The sequence below is a fragment of the Cucumis sativus genome, chromosome 1, assembly GCF_000004075.3.
Source record: "Cucumis sativus cultivar 9930 chromosome 1, Cucumber_9930_V3, whole genome shotgun sequence".
In the NCBI taxonomy this organism is placed as follows: Eukaryota; Viridiplantae; Streptophyta; class Magnoliopsida; order Cucurbitales; family Cucurbitaceae; genus Cucumis; species Cucumis sativus.
The window spans coordinates 20,422,494-20,448,683 of NC_026655.2; the positions used below are offsets into that span (position 1 = coordinate 20,422,494).

At 33.6% G+C, this 26,190-nt stretch overlaps 3 protein-coding genes and 1 long non-coding RNA gene across 7 annotated transcripts; 1 reads left to right on the forward strand and 3 right to left on the reverse strand.

Annotated features, from left to right (window-relative positions):
• Positions 1-8,516, reverse strand: LOC101204733 (lipid droplet phospholipase 1). 2 transcript variants are annotated; one of them, XM_011659478.2, is made up of 12 exons: positions 8,084-8,223; positions 7,377-7,457; positions 5,758-5,905; positions 5,409-5,476; positions 3,512-3,582; positions 3,146-3,388; positions 1,657-1,820; positions 1,521-1,576; positions 1,363-1,415; positions 691-859; positions 495-592; positions 1-414 (listed from the first exon to the last, which is right to left on the reverse strand). In XM_011659478.2, the coding sequence occupies exons 3-12, from the start codon at positions 5,859-5,861 to the stop codon at positions 307-309; spliced, it is 1,134 nt and encodes a 377-aa protein (XP_011657780.1). In that variant the 5' UTR covers positions 5,862-5,905; positions 7,377-7,457; positions 8,084-8,223; the 3' UTR covers positions 1-306. The 2 variants fall into 2 exon arrangements, with proteins under 2 accessions (XP_011657780.1, XP_011657777.1); XM_011659475.2 differs by lacking the exon at positions 7,377-7,457 and having other exon boundaries at positions 8,084-8,516.
• A 908-nt stretch (positions 8,517-9,424) lies between these two features.
• Positions 9,425-13,746, reverse strand: LOC101204489 (heavy metal-associated isoprenylated plant protein 28). 3 transcript variants are annotated; one of them, XM_031882646.1, is made up of 4 exons: positions 13,693-13,746; positions 13,282-13,471; positions 10,924-10,999; positions 9,425-10,128 (listed from the first exon to the last, which is right to left on the reverse strand). In XM_031882646.1, exons 2-4 carry the CDS (start codon positions 13,285-13,287, stop codon positions 9,692-9,694), a joined length of 519 nt encoding a protein of 172 aa, XP_031738506.1. In that variant the 5' UTR covers positions 13,288-13,471; positions 13,693-13,746; the 3' UTR covers positions 9,425-9,691. The 3 variants fall into 3 exon arrangements, with proteins under 3 accessions (XP_031738506.1, XP_004149055.1, XP_031738503.1); XM_004149007.3 differs by lacking the exon at positions 13,693-13,746 and having other exon boundaries at positions 13,282-13,487; XM_031882643.1 differs by lacking the exons at positions 13,282-13,471; positions 13,693-13,746 and having other exon boundaries at positions 10,924-11,340.
• A 2,550-nt stretch (positions 13,747-16,296) lies between these two features.
• Positions 16,297-16,884, reverse strand: LOC116404355 (uncharacterized mitochondrial protein AtMg00810-like). Its single transcript, XM_031886569.1, has one exon. The coding sequence runs from the start codon at positions 16,882-16,884 to the stop codon at positions 16,297-16,299; it is 588 nt and encodes a 195-aa protein (XP_031742429.1).
• A 1,336-nt stretch (positions 16,885-18,220) lies between these two features.
• LOC116401697 lies at positions 18,221-19,569 on the forward strand. Its single transcript, XR_004214023.1, has 3 exons — positions 18,221-18,486; positions 18,584-18,756; positions 19,014-19,569. It is a non-coding gene; the product is annotated as an uncharacterized LOC116401697 (long non-coding RNA).
• The last annotated feature ends 6,621 nt before the right edge of the window (positions 19,570-26,190 follow it).

Genomic DNA, 26,190 nt, shown 5'->3' on the forward strand with positions numbered 1-26,190 from the left:
TATGGAAGAAGGAATAACAATCCTAGTTTATTGCTAATCATCATGATGATTAATGTTACTTTTTTTTTTTTTTATTCAGCATCATGTTTGTAGAGAAACAAATATAGAATTGCCCTTAATTTCTCCCTGATAAAGCTTTTTACATGTGGCTCAGAGCTATGCAAAAACCCTTTCATCCAACAAGCTACACAATATACTAAACTATGACAGTATAAAACAATCTGTGATGTGATACTCTCTCATTTTTGCAACCTGCTTATTCTTCAACATGATTAAATTCTACTGCAACTGAGATATAGCTGACTGCTATAAGCTTGCCAGAGGGGCAAATGAAGACGGTTCTTGTTGCTTGAGTGTGTCTGCAACATGAGCTACCACGCCAGCACCAGCATTGTAAAGCCATTCGTTTTTCACCTGAGTTCACAATATATTCACATTAGCAACAGATGTGGAACCCGAAATGGGGGAAAATGAGAAAGCGATTAGAGACCAACGTGGATGTTGTTATGTGCGAAGAACGGCCAGAATGAGGAATGAAAGCTGACATCAACTTTTTTCCATCCCAACTGTTGTAAGCCGCGAATCATCTCCTCTGGAAAGAAAATGAGCCCATCACTCCATTGACATCGAGCAAGGAAACAATCATCTAATAATCACGTTTAACCTCCTGCTGGAGTTGGGGCTTCATACCTTCCATGATTTCATGATAATCCTCAGTATTGTTTGTGGATGGTGATTTTTGTGCGGCCTCCTTTGCTTGAGCTGCTTCAGGGGGGAAATGGGGACCAGCGGAGGAAACAGGAGGATAATATTCCACGTCTACGACATGCTTGTAACCATCCAATGATCGGCGAGGCGGCTTCCAAGAATTTTAGAAGATGTCAGAATGATAATGTACACTATTCATATACTTGCGACATTCATATTATAGTCTCACACCTTCCAAACGAGAGTCCTACACCTTCTAAATCCTATACTATACAGCCTATGAAATGATAAAAAGGGAGAGGAGTTAGGCGAAAGAAAAGGGAAAGAAAGGAAGAAATGAAAAGGAACTCAACCATTGATGATACGTCATGTCATTCAAGAAAGTTGAATACATATTAGGATGCCAGTTCGAACTAAATTAGCAGAAATGAAGCAACCAATCTCTAGATCTCCTGCCTATATCACGTGCACGCACACACATTCAAGAAGGCCAAACAAAATTTTCTTCTGATCTAGGAATTGCCTAGCGTCAACAACTCAATAATACCTATTCTCCACCCAATCTCCTTAAAGGTCTCTCATCTCTTTATGTTCTTATGATTGCTTTCAAACGATGATAAAATGGAAACATGAAGAAAGCAAATGACTCATCACCTTGATAAGTTCATTTTCCCTCCTTATAGACGAAGTGCGCCAACCAACCATATCTATTCAGTGTTTAATAAAAGGGAAATATACCGGTCAATGAGGCAAATAAGAAAGAATCAACAAAATGACAGGAAAAAGAAAAAGGTAAGGCATGCAGTGAATACGATCATAAGCTACATTGGCATAAAGAATGCGGGACCGAAAAGAACCCAGGGCAGATCTGCGAAGGGAAAAAAAACTATCAGAGTAACCATTATGTGACATCTCGCAACCAAAAAATGTACAATGATTCTAACTGACATGAATTTCCCTTCATCACAATCGGATGCCATTCTTAATAGAAGTGGTGGTTTATAAGGTTTTCCATCGGTAAGGAATAGTTGACTACCCGTTCGACCCACGACAATAGGAGCTATTGGTGCAGCAAGTTTCTCTAGTAGAGGAACTCCCAGAAGAAAAGGAAGCTAAGAAAAAAAGAATGTTAAATTACAGACCGTCAAATGTCAGATTATACAACCAACTAAAATTATCAAACTACCTGCCTTATTAATTGTATTTCCTTATTGCAAGCATAAACAAGAGGAAGCAGATTGTAAGCAAAGAGACTGATTTCCAGCTAAAATTTCACATTAAATTAGAAAGAGAAAAAAAATTGGTTTGGCCAGAAAATAAGATGAATGTATACAAGAAGCCATAGACACACTCATCCTAAGTATTTGAATTTTGCAATCTGACTCATAATATTACATGTCGACTAGCATTTTATTCTATGATAGAACAATGGAAATATATGGGCATAGCATCCATCAACGAAAAGAAAACTCCGTTGCCAAATGAATCATGCTATAAGCCAGACTTTTTATTATTGTGGAGTTAATTATTGCAGGTCTAGTAATCTTATTATCAACCCAGAGGTTTCTCTCTCATCCCCTATTTCACTAAATCCAACAGATATTATGCCTTCACTTTAGTAAATTGTAATCATGGTAAAGTTGCAATTATTCATACTGCACACACCACTAGAATAACTTTTTATGGAAATTACTAGACCCCTAGAATCATTTACACTCGAAATTACACTTATCCAATTTCAACTTTAGCGTACGAGGATCCATATACAAACATTTTCAAGTTGGAATTGTAGGCCAGCCCATAGCGATATAACATATCTCTAACAGAACACTTCCACTGTACATTATTGAAATACACTTGTTAGAAGTATAACCCTTTTGTGGTTTTATTCTATAAAATTAGAGTGAACTAAAATAACGTCATTCAAGACTAAAATCAATATTTGTTGAGCTTTTGCAGTTTTATTAGTCTACATCGTTTCGAATATTATGTTATAGTTGAATTTTATGTAACTAGTTGGTCCATAAACAATTTTCTAATGCATTAAGATTACTAATTTCATAACTCATCCAAAATATCACCAGTTATTTAAGCTTAAGGATTAATTAGTGGATACTAAAATTAATTAATTTTTTCCCTTCTATAATAATTACAGACGTCTGAGCTCATTTTTGCATACTTGACACAAATGCCAAGAAATAGTTGTCCAACTCTATAACATTTGACATTGGGAAACTCAGGAATATTTATGTCCTAGGTAGTTTAGCTGGTCACCATAATTTTCAAACCAAATTTAAACAATACTAGATAGTTATCCTACAAGTTTAAAACCACACGCTTATTCATAACAAGCAAAAAAAACCCAGCATTTACATTAGTAATTACCAAATTTTCATTCAGTAAGATATATACAAGTAATACTATCTCAAAAACAAACCTGCTTTTTACCTCTCACTCCCAAATGAGGAGTTGCCAAGGTAATGAAACTGATCGGCTCAAGTCCAGCAATTACACCTTTTTTCGAAGAATTGCAAGGATCATTTGGCATGCTGCTACTATTCAATGAACTTGAGTTATTGTAAAGTACAGCAATAGCATATCTCGCAAACAAACCACCAAGAGAATGGGCCAAAAAAGATATCCTTTTTAAGCTCTCTGTTTTATGTACCACTTGCAAGACCTGATTGTCATACAGATCATGGTTGAATATTTTGAAATTACATGTACCTTACAATGACCTAGTACACATTAAATCTGAATCAGAAACTGTTTAAAGAAATGCATATCTGAATGGTTAACTTACCTCATCAGCTAATCTTTTTCCGGCTCCATCAATTCCAGTGAAAGTTTTAGTAAAACTATTTGACGAACTTGCTGGAAATATATGAAGGTAACGAAAATATAAGATAGACATTCCAGCTCCATTTCATGCGTACAAAGATAAGAAGGTAAAGATGGATGACAAATATGGAAGTTTTATCCTGAGAATAGTTATAGCATGATTTTTTATGAATATATCAGGTTGCATCTTCTTTATGTCTTTTAGTGGTAGTTGTTGGTGGAAGGAGAGAGAGAGCACCTGCACCATTACTAGTATTTATAGAAAACCTCCTATATGGCTATATAAACTATTTTATTTATTGCCATGCCCTCACATCTTGACTAGGCGAGGAGAGGTGTAATCGAGCATCTCTCAAAAGCTAGCCCACTTTTTGGTCCCAAAAGAAGATTTCAGCTCAAAGAACTAGCAACCGACAATCCTTGATAAATTTAGACTGTACTAAGGTTTTATTTCGGGCTTGTTTATTCTTCATTCTAAGTTGAGCATCAACTTTTCTTCAACTGGTTATTTATTGATGGGCCTATTTAAAGGCATCAATTCATCCTACATACATCAGACTTTCGGGAAGTTGAAAACAGTAACGATAATTAGATAGGAGAAAGAATTGACATATGGGTTACATTTAGCAAATTGGTAGCAAGGAACCTTCCGACTACCAGATAAAGTAAAAAATGTGGTCAAATCAAATTCCTCCAAACCATATTTTGAACCTGTCAATTTGCAACAGAGAACCAAGTTCCAAGAAGGACCTCACACTAACAGAGAACGGTCATGCTGTTGCTTATAATATTACCAAAACAAAGCCCTTAAGAACAAAAGGTAGTGAAAATCAACTTCCATCTCACAAGGTAGCATCATCCATTAACCAATATTTTCACAGAAGATGAAGCTCATACATGCACTTTATCAAGCCTATGAACGCATTTAACTAAAATATTTAACAGAAAGAAATAACAAGCGTGACCATTAGAAAGAACCTGCCACAGCGTAAATCTCTTTCCATGGGAAATGAGAACCTTTTCCTTTTCAGTAGTCAACAGGTCAATTCAAGAATTTCCAAAATTATGCAAAGAGAGAGTTATCACTATGGGAAACCAAAGGTAATAGAGAAGCAAAAATCGTTCAGCACAACTGCAATATACATCTAGTCTAGCACACCAGCTTGAATATTGAGTGCATCAACATTGTTCGACAGGTTGACCTTAAGTCCCCCAGGAGAGTTCAAAGATCTCAAGGAGATCGAAGCAATTATAGAGCTTTCCTAACAAACTTGAGGAGCTAAGACATTAGACTTCAATAGATCAAACAACCATACAGTTGGCCCCTACATTGGCTCGAGAAACATAGCCAATGCCAACGTGCTTTGAACACAAAAGTTCCAATCAAGCATAAGGTGACGTTTCTCCAAAATTATGTTAATGATAAAGCCTTTTCTCTTCCTTGTTCTCCACTCATCCACAACTCAAAATAGGGCATAAAATTTTGCGTCCTATAAATAAAGATCGATTGGGTAAAACATAAGAGTAATAATACATTTCTTTCATATGAAACAACATTTAATACATAGTGGAAGTACAGACGGATTAAAATTTGAAAGGATTTAGAAAACTTCTCCCAAATTGAAGGTTACAAAAGGAAAATAGTTACAAAAGAACTTAGAGCCGTCCATATGGAAGAACAGGACAAATATTATCCAAAATCTCAAGAACAACCTCTCAAAATCTACATATTACTTCCTAACAAGAGTCATAAATATGATACTTCATGTTGATGCACCTCCAATTTTAAAAATATTATAACATGTATGTGCTTAAAATACATTGAATAGTGACATCCACTAGTGCAAAAAGGAACGTACCATATATTAAATAGTTTCTTCCAAGACGCCTTTTCAACTCTGCTTCAAAGTATGTCCAATCACTTGGGCTACATAGTAAATGCATCCATGAAAACAGGACCTGGGGGATTCTAGCTGATAGCCAAACAAATCTTAATGCTTTGTTTATTGTTATTATTATTGATTCTGACCTTTGCACCAATAATCCCAATGCCTTCCCTTTTACTCTTTTCCCCAAAAGCACAAAAATTCAGCCAAATGTATGCACATACATTGTCATAGAACATGAGAAATATGATTCCTTTGAAATTGTTTTTCTCAGTATTTAATCCGGTAACTAGCAATCATAATGTTTAATCAAAGGAAATACCTAGCCATGATGCCATGAACAAGGACAAGAAGATGATCGGGCTTGTTTTGCACATTTCCAATGCTATTGGATGATGAGAATGTTCCGAGGGTTGAAGTACTCATAGCTTGAGATCCAAAGCCAGGTAATCTCCAACTGTGATTCAAATCTGCAATTCATAAGATGTGCTGATATCAATTAATGACATGTAAAAGAGAAAATTTTGTAACCAGCTCAAAACAAAAGGAAAACAAAGGACACATTAGGAGGGAAAATCTAGCACCTAATGATCTAAAACAAATAATTAAGCACGGATAAAGTGGAGAAAGTTCAAAAGTTTGATGGCTGTAGATTACAAACTTCAAACTCAGTAGGAGTTATTTGGGAGCCTGAAACGTAATCATGATTCCATTTGAGGGGCGTTGGAAGGAGGAATAAGGGTAGAACAAAAATGAGATTGTGAAACGTGAAAGTGGAGGGAAAGAGGGTGTTTTTGTATTAAAAAATCCAACCCAAAATGCTCAATCTAAACATGGACTTTGAATTACATTATGTTAAAACCTCTTTCCATTACAGGCCCCAAACAGCCCCTTAGAGTCGGGCTTCTTTAATAAAATTTAATAAAGATTTTTGTACAAATTCCCAGAATGTTCGCTATAATCTGATTCAAAAAATCTCACTAAATAAATTGTTTTTAAAAATATATATATAGGAGTTGTTCATTTGCACCAAAAAAATTCTTCGAGCAGGTGGTTGCTTCTAGGTAAACCTCCAGGGTATCTTTGCATCCCTCTTTCAATTTTCCAATTCGATCCCATCCATTCGAAACTTTGCAACAATTTCCCATTTCTAACTCAACAACAAAACTTTTAGTAACCGGATAAGTAGCATTCCTACGTGATGTCCCAGTCTGAAGATGAATAAGGGGGCCTCAAATACTAAATTCCCTGTGGTCAATCTTATCTGGAAATCGTAAATTCCTAAAAAATTAAGTTTTTCCTATGGTCCCTTGTTATAGAAGCCTAAATACTCAGGACAAGCTTCAAAAGGAACTTCCCAAACTGGCCTCTCTCCTCTTTCATGTGCTATCTTTACCATGGATAATTTTCTTTTACGCTGTGATTTCACTTCCAAAGGGTGGAGTAGGATCTTTGAAACTTTTGGGTTGGTCAGTTGTCTCCCCAAGAAGATTGATAACTCGACGATGAATAGCTTGAATGGTGGAACTTTTATTTTAATGGAAAAACCTTTGGTGATGAGCTACTCGTGCACTTTTGTGGCATCGTTGGAATGAAAGAAATTGTAGGATGTTTGAAGATAAGTTCATTTCTTATGATTCTCTTTGAGCTCTTATGCAACATACAGCTTCTTCTTGGTGGTGTACAAATTACACTAAGTTCTTTTGTAATTATAGCCTTCTCATGATTATTGACAATTGGAAGGCTCTTTTTGTTTATTATTATTATTTTTTCTTCTGGGAGGAGGGGTATCGTCTCAACCCCTTACCCTTAGGTTGTTCTCTCGTTCTTCTTTTCAATACAAGCCTCTATTTGTATCACAAAATAGAATAAAATAACAAGATAAGTAGGGTTATCGGTTCTAAAAGCATTACTTCCAAAGCAAGAAAAACATCAATGAACCTGTACTCAAGATTCTAGCAGAGCCTTCCTAAAAAAGAAGTTTGTAGTGTGGTGTAACCTTGAATTGAAATGTGCTTCCCACTAGAATAAAATAAGGCAAATGAACTATCAACAAGTACACAAATATAATCACAGCAGCGCATTTATATTCTTGATAAAAAAATATATATATTCACTTACCCATCCATGAATACGAAATGTAAAAGGGAGGGAAGAAAACACGAGTTTAAGCATGAAGGAACACAAACACCAGAAATTGTCGAAAACCACACCGGTTACTTTCGAGTTATTAATTATTAATTGCATATCCATACAACCACATGCATTCAAGTGGAAGGATAGATGCATTTCTCCTCATCCACCAAAATTAGGTTTGCATTACATCTCCTTACTATCAAGAAACCTACCCGTGCAAAGTATAGTTTTCTAATTAGAATCCACGATTAAACGCAAAAGATTGATAATCCAGAACGAAGAGTTCACAAATTTATACAGTGTATGTAATTTGGAAGATTACGATATCCAAAAAAACGATTGAAGATTAGGCCAATTCAGGAAGGAAAAACAAAACAAAACCCAATACCCTTATTCCTTTTCCATTCCGACCCATCAACACCAAGGACTCAAATTCTCGAATCCAAAAATGAAATCGACAAAACAGCAAAAATAAAAACAGGAATAGCAAATAAAAAGAGGGTGAGAAGTACCAGAAGAGGAAGAACAGGGAGAAGAGGAAGAACAGGAGGAAGAGGAAGAAGAAAACGAGGAGTTCCCTACAGGTCCATGAGAAGAACCGTTTCTTTGAGGACCAATAAAGGGGTTGTAGCAACAGCGCGCGTGAATGAAAGGGGCAAATGCCATATATATATATAGAAAATGATCAGAAGGAGGAAGGGAGAAGAAAGAGAGGAGTGAGATTGTTGTTGTCCAAGTGGAGTCAACCAGAAGCCATAACTTTCGTTATCCTCTTCGATTTCGATGATTAAGCGAAAAGCCCATACCCTGCAAAATAGGTGGAGAGAAAGAGAGAGAGAAAATAGCTGTGAGAAATGAAAATCTCGGCCGAATCAATCGGCTGTTGTTGGAAGAACCTCCATTGGTTATGGTCAAAAAGCTTACACCTGTACAAGCTCCAAAAATCAATCAAATGATAATCAAAGGAAAACGTATAATACAATACTACACCCTCCTCGGCTCCTACTGCCTTTTTCTTTCACATACGTAATTCCTACAAATGGAATAAATTCCAACTTTAGTATTTTTTTGCTTTCTAACTATTTACTTTTAATAAATCTTCAATGGTTTAATTTTTTTTTTTTACTTAACTTAGATATTAAAATTAAAAGCTTAACCACTCATTACACATAAAATTCAATTTATATCTAATACATCAATTATTTTTAAAATTATATATATATATGAACTTGAATATTTAGATCTTTTTCTTCTTATTATTTATTTTTATAAAAAAAACCCCCCCAAAATGGTGTTATATATTTATTTTATAAAAAATGATCTCAAAAGCTTTATAAACTTAATAAAATTAGATTGGGAGATAACTATAAATTAAAATAGGATAAAATAAATGACACAATTGGTTAATTACTATCAGAAGATAATTTTCTATGAATCAAAAACTGTTTAACTTCCAAAGTTGAAAGAAAAGGAGGGGCCAATGAGAATGGAAAATGAATGTCCGTTTCAGTAGTCAAGTCAGTGCACACTTCACCATTTCCCATTTCTGGGATTTAGTGTTACTTTAGGGTAGTTTTATAAATTATTTTAGGTCATTTCCAAACTATTTCCAAAAAGTTTATTCAATTCAGCCTATTCAAGAAATTGAATAAACTTTTTTTTTTTTTGTTATTCTAATTTTTTTTTCATGTTTGATAACATTCTCAATTCAGATAAGATTCCTACCTTGGGAGGAAAATACGGATATTTTAAAGTAACTCTTAGTTATCCAATGAACAATTTTTTTCTGATTAAGTTAAAATAAATTGAATTAGAATGTAGATATAGTGGTAAAATGGAAAATGTTTAGGATATAAACAAAAAAGAGACAATTATTAGGCAAAATTTATCAGAAGTGGACAAGAGAAAACATAAATACACATCCGTTGCTCATTTACACATTTGTACACACAATACACAACACATCCATACAGGTGCAAGAGAGAATTGAAATGTCCAAACTCTAAACAAGGAAGGACTTGTATAGAATGACTTTTTAAGTGCTTACTAGAGTGTTTTTAAGCACTTAGAAAGTTACCCCAAACAGACTCTAACTGTGACAGTAGTACAATTTACTTACATCACATGACAACACAAGAATGTGGGTTCTCATCACTGAACATGGCAGTAGCTTCTTCATCAATCATTGTAAAGGGTGGCTCTTGATAATAATGTCCATAGTCAGCACCACCGCCGTTGTAGTTGTAGCTCTCATGTATTGGACTCACATTGTGCTTGTGCGAGGAAGAAGGGACTGACTTGTAAGTGATGATTGGTTTAGTATGTGACTGAGGCTGAGGGAGATGGTGATGCTGAGGAGAGTTGAGGCGATGCTGAGGAGAGTTGAGGACATGCTGGTAGTGGTGGAGGAAGCCATGGTATTGAGGGTTGTAAGGGTACGGCCACAGCTCCGCCGTCCGCCCATTCCGCCGCACTGCCTTCAGGATCTTCTTTTGTTTTGCCCATCCCATTACAGTGACCTTCTGTGTGTTGAAATCTATTATCACATCATCCACACCTGAACATAACCAAATACATTGTAGGTGAATTTTACTACTCCCCAAAGAATCTCAAGATATTGAAATTTTCATAATGCTCTGAATACTATAATTTAGAATATATTACCAAAAACAATCTTGGTCCTACTTTAACCAAAAGTATTGACTAAGTCCTAAACTGTTTAAGTGAGTGATGAGTTAGCTAGTCTCTATAGTAAAAATATGTTACTAAAACTTAATGAGGTTCCCTTACCCATGTAGATGTAAACTAATTAGGATCATACGTTTATGTATACGTAAAATAACTATGACACTGTTTAATAAATATGTTGTTTGTTTAGTTTTATGTTTGTTTTCTCTTGATTTCTGACCTAGTTTTCACTTTTCTCCAAGAATATTTAAACTCTTTATCAAATTCCAAAACAAAAACAAATCTTCAATTAATTTTCTTTTTTGTAATTTTCAAAACTTAACTTGAGTTAAAAAAACATGGGTTTTGAACAACAAAGTTTCATAGTAGGTTAAAAAAATTCTCTTACCATAGAGTTTCCCTTTCATCAAATAAATATTTAATTCTTAGTCCAATGCCAAAAACAAGTTGTTGATTCTTTTAATATATAACTTTCAGCACTTACTTTGGTTTTTGAAAAGATGAGTAAAAAGTTGAATTAACAAAACAAAGAAAATGACATGTTTATAAACTTGTGAAGATTACACTTCATTTTAACAAAAGTACAAGGACCAAAAATGTTTTTTAACAGGCAGTTCTTTACCATTTTACATGTTATTCTATAGTTATATGTGTGTTGCCTTACCTTCTAGATTTTGGAGGGCCTTCCTCACTTGTTTCTCACATCCGGGACAGTCCATATGGACTCGCATCTCTGTTACCTGGGTTAGATTGAAAACACAAAAATCCAAACATGTCATACATATATTGTATATAAAAGTAAACAAACAGGAGAAAAATTCAAGGTTGACTAAACTCTAATTAAATAAATCAGCCTCATTTTCAATGCCCTCCACGTCAGTCGATCCTTACATAAAATTGAGTTTGAAAAGTCTCTTAACAGAAAACAAGTCACGGATATCTGGGTCCCTGTTTATGGATCATGTTTCATCTTTATGCAGAAAATGAGACATTAACTAGTTTTTTAAACATAATAATACATCATAGGCTTACAAAAGAAGTAATAAATCATACATCATAAACATACGTGGAGCTTCAAACCTACTACCCTATCCAAGTTTTTTTGAATACATAATCATTTTCAAATATAACAAAATAAACCAAAATATAGAAAAATATCTAGATTTTATCAACTAATAGAAAGTCTATCTTTAGGTGTCTGTGAGATAAAGACCAGTATTAATTAGGGTTTATTAAGGTATTAAGGGCATAGTAATAATTAGTTATATTTGTTGGTTATAAATAGAGGGAGAGAGGAATGGAGACGGAAAGTAATATTTGGATGAGTGAATTAGGGCTTGAGGGCGATATCAAGAAGGGAGGGTACAAGTAACCTCAAATTACTTGGTTTATCATGTATATATGTTATCTTTTATAGTCAATATATCTAGGTTTTATCACTAGAATTTGAAAAATTTTGCTTTAGTTTTAAATATTTTTAATAATTTTATTATTTACTATAATTTTTCATATGTATAAATAAGGTTTTGATCATTTAAATATACTCTTGTTGGGACAATTCAAGAATGATAATCTTAACTAAATGATGAGAGTAGAAGACTTCGTCCTATATTTTAGAAATAATGCATTAATTTGTTGGAAACTCTGAGAGTATTAAAATTAAAAGATAAAATAAACTCGTGGAAAATTTTCATCGACTTGGATATAATATAACTAATTGAATTAAAAAAAAATAACAACAAAAATGACACCTTAAAGATAAATATTGACTTATACCTTCTACTGATGTGTGAGTAGAAATTAAATTGTTAATTAGAAGATGCTCACATCATTGATTGATACAGAAACCAGAAATCCAAAATATCTCTCTTTAAAGCAAATAACAGTTCTCACAAAATATTGAGAAGCACACTTATACAAGAAAAGGTATTTAACACCAATAATATATCAAAAAGCAACATCTGCTTTTTCTTTAAATAAAATGGCTGGTTGTTATAATAATTTGTTCTTTAATATATTATTTTGTTCGAACTTCCTCACAAGAATGGACCTCACTGAATACTGTGAACCCCATTGTTAATCACAAGGAAAGAATTGTGACCTTTTCCTTATCAAAATGGCAGGCTGCTATAATTTTTATTTCAATTTGTTTTGATTGATCTATTCTTACTTTTTCACAAGAATGGACAACACTGAATACAGTGAGTATCGTGTTGACAGCAGGAAAAATAATTTGGCCTTTTCCTATCAAAATCGTGTTGATTGTATAAAAAATCAAATCAATACCAGCTGTAGAATTTTTCCAGATGAAATTCTTATGGTGAATGATGCTCACAAGATATAAGGCTGGACAGGAGATTTTTTTCAGAGAGTGGGTGTGTAGTCAAATGAAGAACGGCCCAACTTGAAGGAAATTGTTTTTCAGAAAATAAAAACGAAACGAAACGAAAAAAAAAAAGGGCATGCATGAATCCAAAAGGAAATGTCAGGTGAAGAATATTGACTGTCTCGGATTCCTTCCTAGCCAAAAACAAAATTGGGTCTCTCCCCACCTCGACCCCCCTCCCCCAAACAAAAAGAAAAGAAAAATTAACCCAACCAGACAAACTTCAAGGATTCAGATCCCATACTCTAAAAGTTATTCAATTAGACTCCCACAATGTGTTGCCTCTCAATAACGATTTGATGTGGATTTGCATAGATCAGATGGCCCTAATATATATTAGATGCATATTTGATGTTTCTCTCTCCTACATCTGAGGGTACAAAATAGTCCGACAACATTGTGACGTCCTTCTCAAATAATTTCTCAATGTGTCCTGTTCGAAATACAAATAAGCATCTTCTATCTTGTGATGCTATTAGGCATCTTCTTGTGATACGGTCCAAAAAAATTAAAGTTACTAAGTTTACAACATAGTTATAAACAAATCTGACGAAAAGCTATCAACTCAACTGACAAAAAAAAAAAAAAAAAACAGGCTTCAACGAGAGGGCTAGAGAGAGAGAAAGAGAGATTTACCGTCATGTCAGTATAACAACTGAAGAGGGGCCGAAGAACCTTTAACAAGAAGAACAAAACAAATCTGTAAGGAAGATGAAGGGAAGCAACAGTCGATTTATATAAATTACAAGCCTCCCTCTAGCTATCTCTATCAAGTATTGGTAGAAAATGCATGGCAGTTACTTGGAACAATTGCTAGGGTCAATACCTGCAAAATACATAAGAAAATCATTTGATAAAGACTTTCTTTTTCCCCAAGTCTTCGCTATAGAAGTTTTAAATCTAAATCCAACACTAATACATAAAATCATCATAATGACCGATTAATTATAAACCTACTATCGTCACCACATCTTCTTCAATGCACTTTCAAAAAAATTATAATAAAATAAATAAGAGAACACAAAGCATACGTAAATTGTGTATTACATTTCCACTGCATTTCGTACAAGCATCCGTCTCTTTTGTAACAAAAAAAAGTCAATCATCTTTTTGTTCTCTTTAATCTGATACGAAATCCATACATACGTATATGCATATATATGTCGACATGTACATGTGGATAATAGATATGGATGCATTAAAGAATATATTAAATTCAAGCAAGTGGTAATAGACTGCTTATAGAGCAAGAAAGTGATAGGCCAACCAAAAACACGTAAATAGTTGCTTTCTAGTGCATATCGAACGCATGTTTGAGAGTGACTTTGAAATCACTAAAATCTCTTTTGTCAATTTTAAAACTACTCTAAGACATGCTCTTAAGCGCTGAAAAAACAAGTTAAATTTAAATTTTATACTTTTTAATACAATTTTCATATCATAATTGAGTAGTGATTTTAAAATTTAAATTTTATGCTCTAAAGGGAAACTAGAAATCACATTTTAAGTTAGCTTGTGTGCGTACATATTTTGTATTAATTAATAAAAAGAGGAAGTGTCTTGATGAAATAAAATGAAAACTGTGCCGATAAGTAAAATGAGTCAGCCATCGACCTTTAAAATGGAATTAGTATCTTATCCCCTGAGCAAGCTATAGCCTACCCTTGAAACTAAATTAAATTACCACTAAATAGTTAAAGAAACCCATAGTGTTGATCATAATTTTTGGGTTTTCGATTCTTTGAAAACAACCCAAGTATTGTGTAATCATATATTAAGACTTCTAATTCCCTACCTCATCAAATTGACTTGGTAAAATAGCGTTGTTTTCTATTAACAAGTAACCGGTTATTGTCTATTTGAAAAAGTTGCAAATAAAAATTGAAATAAGGTGCTTTCATGCAGTCAATCTCTCCCAAAATAATGGGGGAGAGAAAAAGCAAGCAAGAAAGAAGAAAAAGGAAGGAAAATGCTAAATTTATATAATTCAATGGACAAAGAAAGATACAACTTCATCACCAAGATTGTAATAGTATATTCTAAACATTAACAAATAAGTAGGAGAAGAAAAGAATTTATTGAAAGCAATAATCATGAAACCAACGCTTATGTGCACTACAAGAAATTGGAATAATTTTGATGTCACAAATAATGTCGGCGAAAGATGCGTCGGTGTTGACCACCTTTCGGCGACGTAACATTGGTTGCGTTGGTGAAAAGACATTCAACGACACACAAAAACCAGACGTCACGGAAAGTTCAAAATTAAATTTAATATCTTCACTTTCTGCGACGCACAAGAAACAGATGTCGTGGAAAGTTTAAAATTAAATTTAATATATTCACTTTTTGTGACGTAAGAAATCAGATGTCGCGCAAAGATTAAAAATTAAATTTAATATCTTCACTTTCTGTGACGCACAAGAATCAGACGTCGCGGAAAGTTTAAAATTAAATTTAATATATTCACTTTCCGCGACATACAAGAACCAGACGTCGCAAAAAGATTAAAAATTAAATTTAATATCTTAACTTTCCACGACGCATAAGAATAAGACGTCGCAGAAAGTTTTAAATTAAATTTAATATCTTGAATTTCTGCAACGCACAAGAACCAGACGTCGCAAAAAGTTTAAAATTAAATTTAAAATCTTCCCTTTTCGCAACGCATAAGAACCAGACATCAGAGCAAAGTAGAAGTTGTAAGGGTACATATTAAAGTGACATGGTCGCCTTTTCGCGACGTGTGGCAGGTGCACATCGGGGAATGTTTAAATAATGAATTCATTATTTAATATTTCCCCGACCTTGGGGTTACAAAATGAAAGGAAGAGAAAATTAGTCGAGAGAGAGGGAAAGGAGGAGATCCGTGCTGCCCTCTGCCCGTCTTCATCGTCGTCGTTACCACTGCTATAAGTGTCCCCGTCCCTCTCTTTCTTCTCTGTCACTATTCCCCACTCTCCCTCTCTCCTTCCCTCTACTTTCTCCATGTTTTCCTTGTACTATCTCTCTCCCTTCTTCTGTCCAATTTCATTCTCCAAAAATGATTAATCGCTTGAAAATAGACTAATTTATCGGCAACATCAACCATATCTGACAAGAACATAAAAAAATATTTAAAGTCTTCCGCGACGCACACATCGCAGAAGCCTTATGCGACGTTCTGCAGTGTGCGCCAAGGAAATTTTACTCGTCGTTGACACAAGCTGCGTCAGAGAAAGTATCCTCGATGTGTCTGTCGACATCGTTCCCGATGTTGGGACTTAAATAGAATGTAAAGAGCAAAGAAGAAAAGGAAAAGAAATATTTATGGTAAGTTTTCCATAAATATATTTTCCATATATACAGATTCTAACGCTCCCCTCAAGTTGGGACGTAAATATCAATGAGGTTCAACTTACTAACACAAAAATCAACGTTTGGCCTGAGAAGCCCCTTGATGAGAATGTCAGCAACCTGTTTGTTAGAAGGGATGTAAGGAATGCATATGCTCCCATTGTCAAGTCTTTCTTTGATGAAATGTTGATCAATCGCAACATGTTTAGTTCTATCATGTTGAACTGGGTTGTTAGCAATACTAATAGTGGATTTATTATCACAAAAGAACTTTAATGGAGTTTCACATTCCTGATGAAGATCATATAGGACTTTCTAAAGCCAAATTTCCTCACATATTTCCAAACTCATAACTCTGTATTCGACCTCAACACTGCTCTTGGCCACAACACTTTGCTTCTTACTCCTCCAAGTTACAAGATTGCACCAAACAAAAGTACAATAACCGGAGGTAGACTTTCTGTCAACAACAGATCCTGTCCAATCTGAGTCGGTATATGCTTCAATAGTCTTTCTATTTGTTTTTCTAAACATCACCTCTTTACCAGATGTTGTTTTCAAGTATCTCATAATTATGTTGACAGCTTCCATGTATTTCTCATAAGAAGCTTGCACAGAAAAGGAAAATATATCAGGACAAGTATTGGATAAGTAAATCAATTTACCCACGAAGTGTTTATATTGTTCTTTATCAACTGGAACTTGATCATCAGAGTTTTCAAGTTTACAATTGAATTCAATAGGAGTATCAGCAGGACGACATCCCAACATACCTGTCTCGATTAGCAAATCAATGGTGTATTTTCCCTGAGATATGGAGATACTTTCTTTAGATCTGGTCACCTCCATTCCAAGAAAATACTTCAGATTTTCCAAATCCTTGATTTCAAATTCATCACCCATTCTCTACTTTAGTTGACTGATTTCTGCATGATCATCTCCAGTTAATACAGTGTCATCCACATGCATTAGAACAACAATCTTCCCTATCTTGAAAACCTTTGTAAATAAAGTATGATTAGAGTGTCCCTGACTGTATCCTTGGGACTTGACAAAGATAGTGAATCTGTCAAACCATGCTATGGGAGTCTGTTTCAGACCATATAGGGATTTCTGGAGTTTACACACATGCTGACCAAACTGGGCTTCAAATTCAAGTGGGGAGCTCATGTAGACTTCCTCCACAAGGTCTCCATTCAAAAAGGCATTGTTAACATCCAGTTGGTAGAGAGATAAATCTTTGTTCACAACAATAGATAGCAGGACTAACAGTATTCAACTTAGCAACGAGAGAAAACGTTTCTGAATAATCAATACCATAAGTTTGAGTAAATCCCTTTGCAACTAATCTTGTCTTATGTCTGTTAAGTGTACCATGTACTTTGCATTTGACAGAGAACACCCATTTGCATCCCACGGTTTTGTGTCCCTTAAGTAGAGTACAAATTTTCCAAGTTCTATTCTTTTCAATAGCATTTATTTCTTCATTGACAACATTCTTCCATCTAGGACACTCTAAAGTAGTGTAGATATTTTTCGATATTATGGTAGAGTTAAGGCTTGTTATAAAAGCTCTGAATTGTAGAGAGAGATTATCATAGGAAACATAGTTGCAAATGGGATGTTTAGTACAACACCTGGTACCTTTTCTCACAACAACGAGAATGTCAAGAGAGGGATCCACTACAAGAAAGTGGGTCTATTTCGACCATCTTTTATCGGAGGCTATAAAAAACCTTCGAAAAAATATACATTCATCGAAGGTTTAGGAAAAGCCTTTGAAAAATATTTTTTTTATCAAAGAATAATAAAAACCTTTCAAAAAAATATACATTTATCTGAGATTTTGAAAAAGATATACATTTTGTTGGTGTTGAAATACCTTTGATAATATCTACTCCGATAATAATATTTTAATATGTAATTTTTAGGGAAATTTTTTTAAAAAAATTCGTTTTCGAAATCGATCAATTTTGTATTTTAAAAAAAAATTGTTTTTAAAAATTATACCGTATAAATATTTTGCCGTTTTGCCATATTTTTTTCAAAGGTTAAATAAAACCCTCGAAAAAGATCTTACATTTTTCAAAGGTTAAAATAAAACTTTTGAAAAAGATCTTACTTATTTTAAAGGTTAAAATAAAACCTTTGAAAATGATCCTAAGGTTAAATATGTATTTTTCCTCTTTCTTAAAAAATCTATTTTCCCTTATTTTTTTCCCCAAATGAGAAAATCTATATCCCCCAAATTTTCTTTCTTCTCTTTCCATACCCATGATACCTTCTTCTTCTCTTTCCCCAATTTTTTTCAAATCATCGTTCGACCGAGCTCTACGTCCTTTGTCGCGCACGACTCTCTATCACGACAATCGAAGCTCCACCACGCTTTCGAGTGAACTTTAGACCATCTCCTCGTTCCAATCTCTTCAATTAACTCCTCATTCAAGCTCGTTGTTGTTCACACCAAACCTTTCTTTTCCTCCGTCGTCAGTCTCGCCAGACCTGGTAATTGATTTCATTTACTACTTGATTTCTCGTTTGATTGATCATAAACTCACATAATGGTTGGTAATAGACGGGTGATAACGACTGTCGATTGCAGGAGCGGCTGGGGTTTTACCCCATGTGGATTCAAATTTGAAGAAGATTGTTCTGCAAGTTGAACTCCAAAATTTAAACCAAATTTTGTGAATAAACTCGCTTCATCGGTGATGATATATGATATGTTCCAAGCACTGGATGCAATGTGGATTAAGCAAAGTGTTTAACGCTCTGGTAAGGATGGAATATTAGTATCTTTTTAGTTTGGCCTTTGTTCATAAGTTGCTTTGTGACTTCTCCCTTTAGGTTCTACTTTACCTATTAGGTTAGCATTTGTTGTACCATTTAAGACGATTATAATTCATCCTTAAAATTAAATTATAGAATAGATTTAACTCCGTGATCATATGTTTTCGCATGAGATTTCCGGAGAAATTTGATTTGTGGAGTTAAACTTGATTTGATGTTGTATTTTTGTTAATTTGATGCAGTGTGGTTCGATCTCTAGAATTTGATCCTCTGATTCTCTCTCGATTAGATGCTTACGTTTCATTTGAGGAAACAAAACACGTGATGTTCTTGAAGTTGGAGTTTTGGAAAAAAGTTTGTATCTCAAAGAAGCTTTAATATTCGAGGAAAGCTAGAGTCTTAGAAAGCTTGTAGAAGCTGGAGTCTTAAAAGAAAACTTGTATTTTGAAAGGAGCTTCAATCTTCAAGGATGATCGACTTTAGAAATTAGGGAATCTTCTAGCTCTTGGGAGAATTCTCTCTAAACCTTCTGAAGTCAAAAATTTCCAACCCCTTACAAATGAGAAGAACTCCTCTGTTTATAGAGTTCTCTTATGGGCTTTACGAGATTGAGTCTGGTTGGTTCATGAACCAGACCCATGGGTTCAACCACATGAGTTTGAGTTATATTTAGCATTTGGGATCAATTAAGCTTATTTTTGGGCTTATAAGCTTAATTGAACTTAGTCAAAGTAAATAATATTTAATTGAACCAAAATAATTAACTTGATCCAACGGTTAGAATGAAAACATGTGGCATTATTAGAATTGGGCAATTTATGTTTTCAATTTTTAATTTGGGACACATGTCAATTTTAATTAGTCTTAAATTCAATTATTTACACTTTTCATCATTAATTTAATAAATAATGTGATAATTTGTGACTGGTCTCAAAATTTCTTATTCAACAAATGCCTCTTTTTCGAGATTTATGCACGTATATGCAGTGTCAGATCCAGAAATTTTAAAGAGGGGGGCACGAGACACTATATAATAAACACACTAAAAATATTTTAAAAAATATCACAACGTTTCACTGATGCTCTGATAGCATTCACTACATTTGTAGTAATAAAGAAATATCGACAATTTCTATATGATTTTTTTGTAATGTAAATATGTGAATTTAAAATTATCATCAAAAAAGGAAAAGAAAAAGAAAGATTAATACATTTTGCCTCGAATATTGTTGAGAGAGTGGAAGTTTGGATCACCGACTTTGTTCATTTTTTTTAAAAAAAAATTGTTAGATAACAAATGAGAGTTAGGAAATAAGTTAGGGTTTAAGAAGTTTTTTTCTTCTTTTTAAAAAAATATTTTTCTTTCCGGAAATCATTGAAATTTAAGAAGAAATTTGATATTTGATAAATTTAAGGAAAAAAATTATTAATGTTTGGAATAAAAATTATTTCGTGACAGTTTAAGAAGAAATTTGATATTTGAGGAAAGAAAATTATTAATATTTAGAATAAAAACTATTTCGTAAAAATAATTGTAACAGACGAGATTTGAACTCACAACCAAAGAGTTAAGCAGGAGGGGCACAACCACTACAGCAGAAGTAGAAATTAGGCAAATGAAGTTAAGTTTAATATATATTGTAATTTAACATTTCAAAATTAATATTAAAATACAAAATCAATAAAGTAAGCGGGGCACGTGCCCCTATGACCCCTTAATGGATCCACCCTTGCGTATATAGGTGAATGAATCTCAAAATAGATAAATTTGAAGTCACCTTACAAGCATTTTGTTTGCTCTATCAAATTAATCAAACTACAAATTTAGTGCATGAGTTTGATTTCATTTTAAAATAGGAGTTGGAATATGACCAAACCTTAAAATGTTCAAAGTTTTATCTGCAATTTAATTTTATTTGAATATAAAAATTTTAATATGATGTTTTTTTGGATTTTTTTAAAAATAATATAAAATTTGAAACATATATAAAAGATAGGATGGATGCAAAACTACTTTTAAAAATAGGTGATTTGAGGTGAAGTCGTGTACGGGTACACGACTTCCATGTAATGGACTCAACATATTTTATTTTTTTTTATTTTTATATTTATACTACATTGAGCCCCACATTCTTTTATTGTTATTTATATACGTGGGTTCCACACATTTCACTTTTTCTCATTATTTATATATACATACTCACATATAATATAATATATATATTAAACATTCAAATTCTAAAAATATCTTTCTTTATTAAATTATTTTATTTTTATTTTTCTTTATATATATTTAAATATCACAATCTTCAATCTTCAATCTTCAATTTTTCTTATTAAATTCATTTTTCTACTTTAATTTAATTTTTTCTTAATCAAAATTACACATTATCTTTTTTCCAATTTTTAACTTTTTTAAAAAAACTCATATATAAAAAAAATATGTTATTAAAAATATATTAAACAGATGAAAATAGAAATAATAATAATAATAATTATTATTATTATTATATATATATATATATACATATATACATATATATATATATATATATATATATATATATATATATATAATATATATATATATATATATTAAATATCTCAATCACCAATTTTCTTATTAATTCATCTTTTCTAATTTAATTTAATTATTTCTTAACCAAAATTATATATATCTTTTTCTAATTTTTTGTATAAAAAAACACATATATTAACCAAATATGTTATTAAAAAATATATTAAACAAATAAAAAAAATAATAATAATTGAAAGAAGTTGAAGCTTACTTTAAAAATAATAATAACAACAAATTTGCAATTGAAAATTATCCGTTAGGTTTTTAAATTTAATTTGTAATCGAACCAATTCTTGTTTTTTTCCTTTTGCCATAAACATGAATTTTTTTTTATTCAATTACCAATGTACGTTAGTGGCTTCAAGTGTTATTATAATTTTTTTATAGTAATTTTAACTTCTCTCAATTATTATTATTACTATTTTAATTTGTTTAATATATTTTTAATAACATGTTTTGTTAATATATGGGATTTTTTTAAAAAAAATGAAAATTGGAAAAAAAAATATATGTATAATTTTGATTAAAAAAGAATTAAATTAAACTAGAAAAATGAATTTAATAAGAAAAATTGAAGATCGAAGATTGTGATATTTAAATATATATAAAGAAAAAAATAAAAAAATAAATTAATTTAATAAAGAAAGATATTTTTAGAATTTGAATGTTTAATATATATATTATATTATATGTGAGTATGTATATATAAATAATGAGAAAAAGTAAAATGTTGGGACCCACATATATAAATAATGAGAAAATAAAAAAATGTAGGGCCTAGTGTAGTATAAATATAAAAATAAGAAAAAAATAGAATTTAGAATAACCAATTTTAATTTGAGATAAAAATGAGACCCTCATTCTTGAGGTTAAGGTTGATTTATGGCTCTGATATAAATTTAAGATAAAAAAGATTTGAATTTAATTTGACTTGAATTTTAAACCCAAATTTTAATTTTAAAATTGAGAATACTTTTTTTTTTTAATGTTAAAATATTTAGATATTTTAAATATCTTAAAAAATCAAAATTTATCCCAAAAATGAAATAATTTAAAATAATATAATATAATTGGATAATCTTTTCTATATATATATTTTTAAAAAAATTATATTCCTTTTAGGAATTGAGTTTGTTTCTTTAAAAATGATTAAATATCATTCCTAATCTTTTAAGGAATTGGATTTGTTGGCCTTATAAATAGACTTATACCTTAATCATTTATTCTTCTTCTAGTAACATAAAGGTATATAAAAGTTTTCTTCCACTTTTCTCTTTTTCTCTCTCTTTTTCTTTTTTTTTGCTTTTTTTTTTTTGGTTTTGTAATAGTTTGTAGCGATGATTTTGCCGTCAACGATTCAACTTCCTCTAAGGGACGATCGAACTTTTGCCGTTAATTCCATCGCCCTAGTAGGAGCGATCAGACTTCTTTGTCGTTAGGCTTGTTCGTCATCAAGCTTGTTCGCCGTCACCAATCCAACTTTTTCTAGGGGACGATTGGGCTTTTGTCGTTAGATCCACCTCCCTAGTAAAAACGATCGGGCTTCTTCATCCTCAGCGAACCTACTTCAAGGGGACGATCGAGTTTTTGTCGTCAGATCCACCTTCCTAGTAAAAGCGATCGAGCTTCTTCGTTGTCGGGCTTCTTCGTCGTCGGGCTTCTTCGTCGTCGAACTTTTTTGCCTTCAGCGATCAAACTTCTTCTAGGGAACGATCGACCTTTTGGCATCAGATCCAACGCTCTAGTAAAAGCAATCGAACCTCTTCGCTGTCAAGCTTTTTTGTCGTCAGTGATCCAACTTCTTTTAGGGAACGATTGGGCTTTTACCATCAGATCTACCTTCCTAGTAGAAGCAATCGGGCTTGTTCGTCGTCATCGATCCAACTTCTTCTAGGGGATGATCGAGTTTTTGCCGTCAGATCCACCACCCTAGTAGAAGTGATCGGCCTTCTTCGTCGTCGGTTTTCTTCGTTGTCAGCGATCCAACTTCTTTTAAGGGGCAATCGGACTTTTGCCGTCAGATCTACCACCCTAATAGGAGCGATTGGGCTTTTTCGTCGTCAGCGATCTAACTTCTTCTAGGGAACGCTCAGACTTTTGCCGTTAGATCCACCTCCCTAGTAGAAACGATCAGACTTCTTCATCGTCAGCAATCCAACTTCTTCTACAAAACGATCGGGCTTTTGTCGTTAGATCTACCTTACTAGTAGAAGTAATCGGGCTTCTTCGTCAAATAGCAAGCTGGTAACTCAAGGTTTTAACCAGGGCAGCCAAAGAGCAATAGGCATGATACGGTTAGAACTCACAATTTGGCAACCTAAAGGCCAATGCATTGTTTTATGTCATAGACTCATGGACCACTTACACGTTGTTACTAGGTTGTCCTTGGATTCATGGAAATAGAGTAGTAACTTCAACACTGCATCAGTGCTTCAAATTTTATCAAGACGGTGTAAAGAAGGTTGAAGTCGACTCTAATCCGTTCTCAGAGGCTAAGTCTCACTTCGCATATGCAAAGTTTTGTCCGAAGAATGATATTATCTTAGAAGCTTTGCCAGTAGAAACCCCTCTTATAAAAGGAAAAGATAATTCACAGAAATCACTTGCAACCACAGAACCACATGAAAGTGTGGGAACCTTTAACTTTGGAAAGGGTGAAGCATACACTAGCAACACAAAGAGTGTGATCTTGAAGGATGAAAAGGCTGCAAACCCACCAGTTTTGCACTATGTTCCTCTGTCAATGCGCAAGATAGACGAATCACCACTCGTTGAGTCTCCAAAAGGTTTGAAGGTTGATGACATTGAAGTCTTAAAAGAAAGCTTCACTACAAAATTAACTAAGATAACGAAGCAGGAGGTAAAAATAGATTTGATGGAAGCAAACTTGTCCTAAAGGCGAACGAAAGACGGATTCGATCCCAAGACTTACAAATTGATGGCGAAAGCAGGTTATGACTTCACAGCTCACACCGAGTTTAAAAGCTTGAAAATTCATGACCGACCTAAGCTCTCCTTCACTCAAAAGTAGCTTTTACAAGAAGGACATGCTATACCCGTGTCGAGAAAAGGGCTCGGATACAAGTCGCAAGAGTCGATCCATATAACTAGAAAGGGGAAGGAAAGAGTGGTTGATAGCAATCATATAGCTATAGAGGAGGTTGACAATACTGACGAAAAAGAAGGCGATAATCAGATAACCTCAACATTTGATCGAATTAGACCACATGTTGCATGCACCCTAGTATTTGAAAGACTAAGCATGACAGAGGCAGAAAGAGAGTCTCCAGTCATCACCGAGCCTTGAGCGATATTTAATCTTTCGAAGGCTAACTATGACTCTCATAAAGGAGAAAAGCACATGTCAGGCCTCAACAACTACAAGACCATCAGCCTTTCAAAGGCTAGGTGTGTCTAAAAAGAAAAACGTATAAGCACCTTGTGATCCAATTTTTAATCGTATCGAGCATGGAGGCTCACATGTCAACGTTAGTAACAACATAGATACAAACAAGAAGGAACCAACATCTCGTGCGTCAGTTTGACGTCGAATTAAGCATACAGACGTCAAGAATTGTCGTAGTAAGAAGTTTCCTTGCAAGACAAAAGAAGAGGGAGAAATTCATAGCAATGTTCCTTCACGAATGAAAAGAAAAACCTTTATTACTCTCAATAGAAGTCAAGGTTCGTTGAAGGTAAAAAGACATAATGTTATACTAACGAATCCTGAAAAAGAAGAGTCAGAACAAGGGAAAGGTGAAACTCCATGTCATCACATCACCATTATTGAGGAATCAGAGACTGAAACTCATGCAGAAGACGTAGAAAATGTCCCACAGAGTTCAGAGGATGGTGGCCAATATACTGTAGATGAGCTAAAAGAGGTGAACCTTGGTAAAATAGAGGAACCACACCCGACTTTGGTTAGTGCATTCCTCTCTAACGAGGAGGAGGATAAATACATGAGTTTGCTCACCAGATACAGGAACATCTTTGCTTGGTCGTACAAGGAGATGCCAGGACTTGATCCAAAAGTAGCAGTCCATCATCTTGTAATTAAACTAGGGTATCGATTGATTAAACAAGCACAACGACGTTTTCAAGCGGAGCTTATCCCTCAAATCGAGGTGGAAGTCAACAAGTTAATTGAAGTAGGATTTATTCGCGAGGTCAAATACCCAACGTGGATAACAAACATTGTCCTTGTAAGAAACAGAACGGACAACTTCGCGTTAGTGTAGACTTTCGCGACCTGAATAATGCATGCCATAAAGATGATTTTCCCTTGCCCATCACAGAAATCATGGTTGATGCAACTACTGGACACGAGGTGTTGTCATTTATGGATGGGTCGTCTGGATATAATCATATACGAATGGCCTCTTAGATAAAGAAATGTCATCTTTCAGGACTCCAAATGGAATATACTGTTACAAGGTGATGACCTTTGGTTTGAAAAATGTCGGTGTTACTTATCAGCGTGTCATGCAGAAAGTCTTTGATGATATGTTGCATAAGTATGTTGAATGTTATGTTGATGACCTTGTAATCAAATCAAAGAGACGACAAGACCATTTGAAGGATCTAAAAGTTGTGTTCGACCGCTTGCAAAAATATAAGTTAAGGATGAACTCTCTCAAGTGTGCGTTTGGTGTGACTTCAGGAAAGTTTCTTGGATTCATTGTAAGACATCGAGGGATCGAAATAGACCAGTCCAAGATTAATGTCATTCAAAAGATGCCAAGACCTAAGAGTTTGCATGACCTAAGAAGTCTCCAAGGATGATTGGCTTACATCGGTTTCAACCTTTTCAAAAGTTGATGAAAAAATGAGAAAATTTT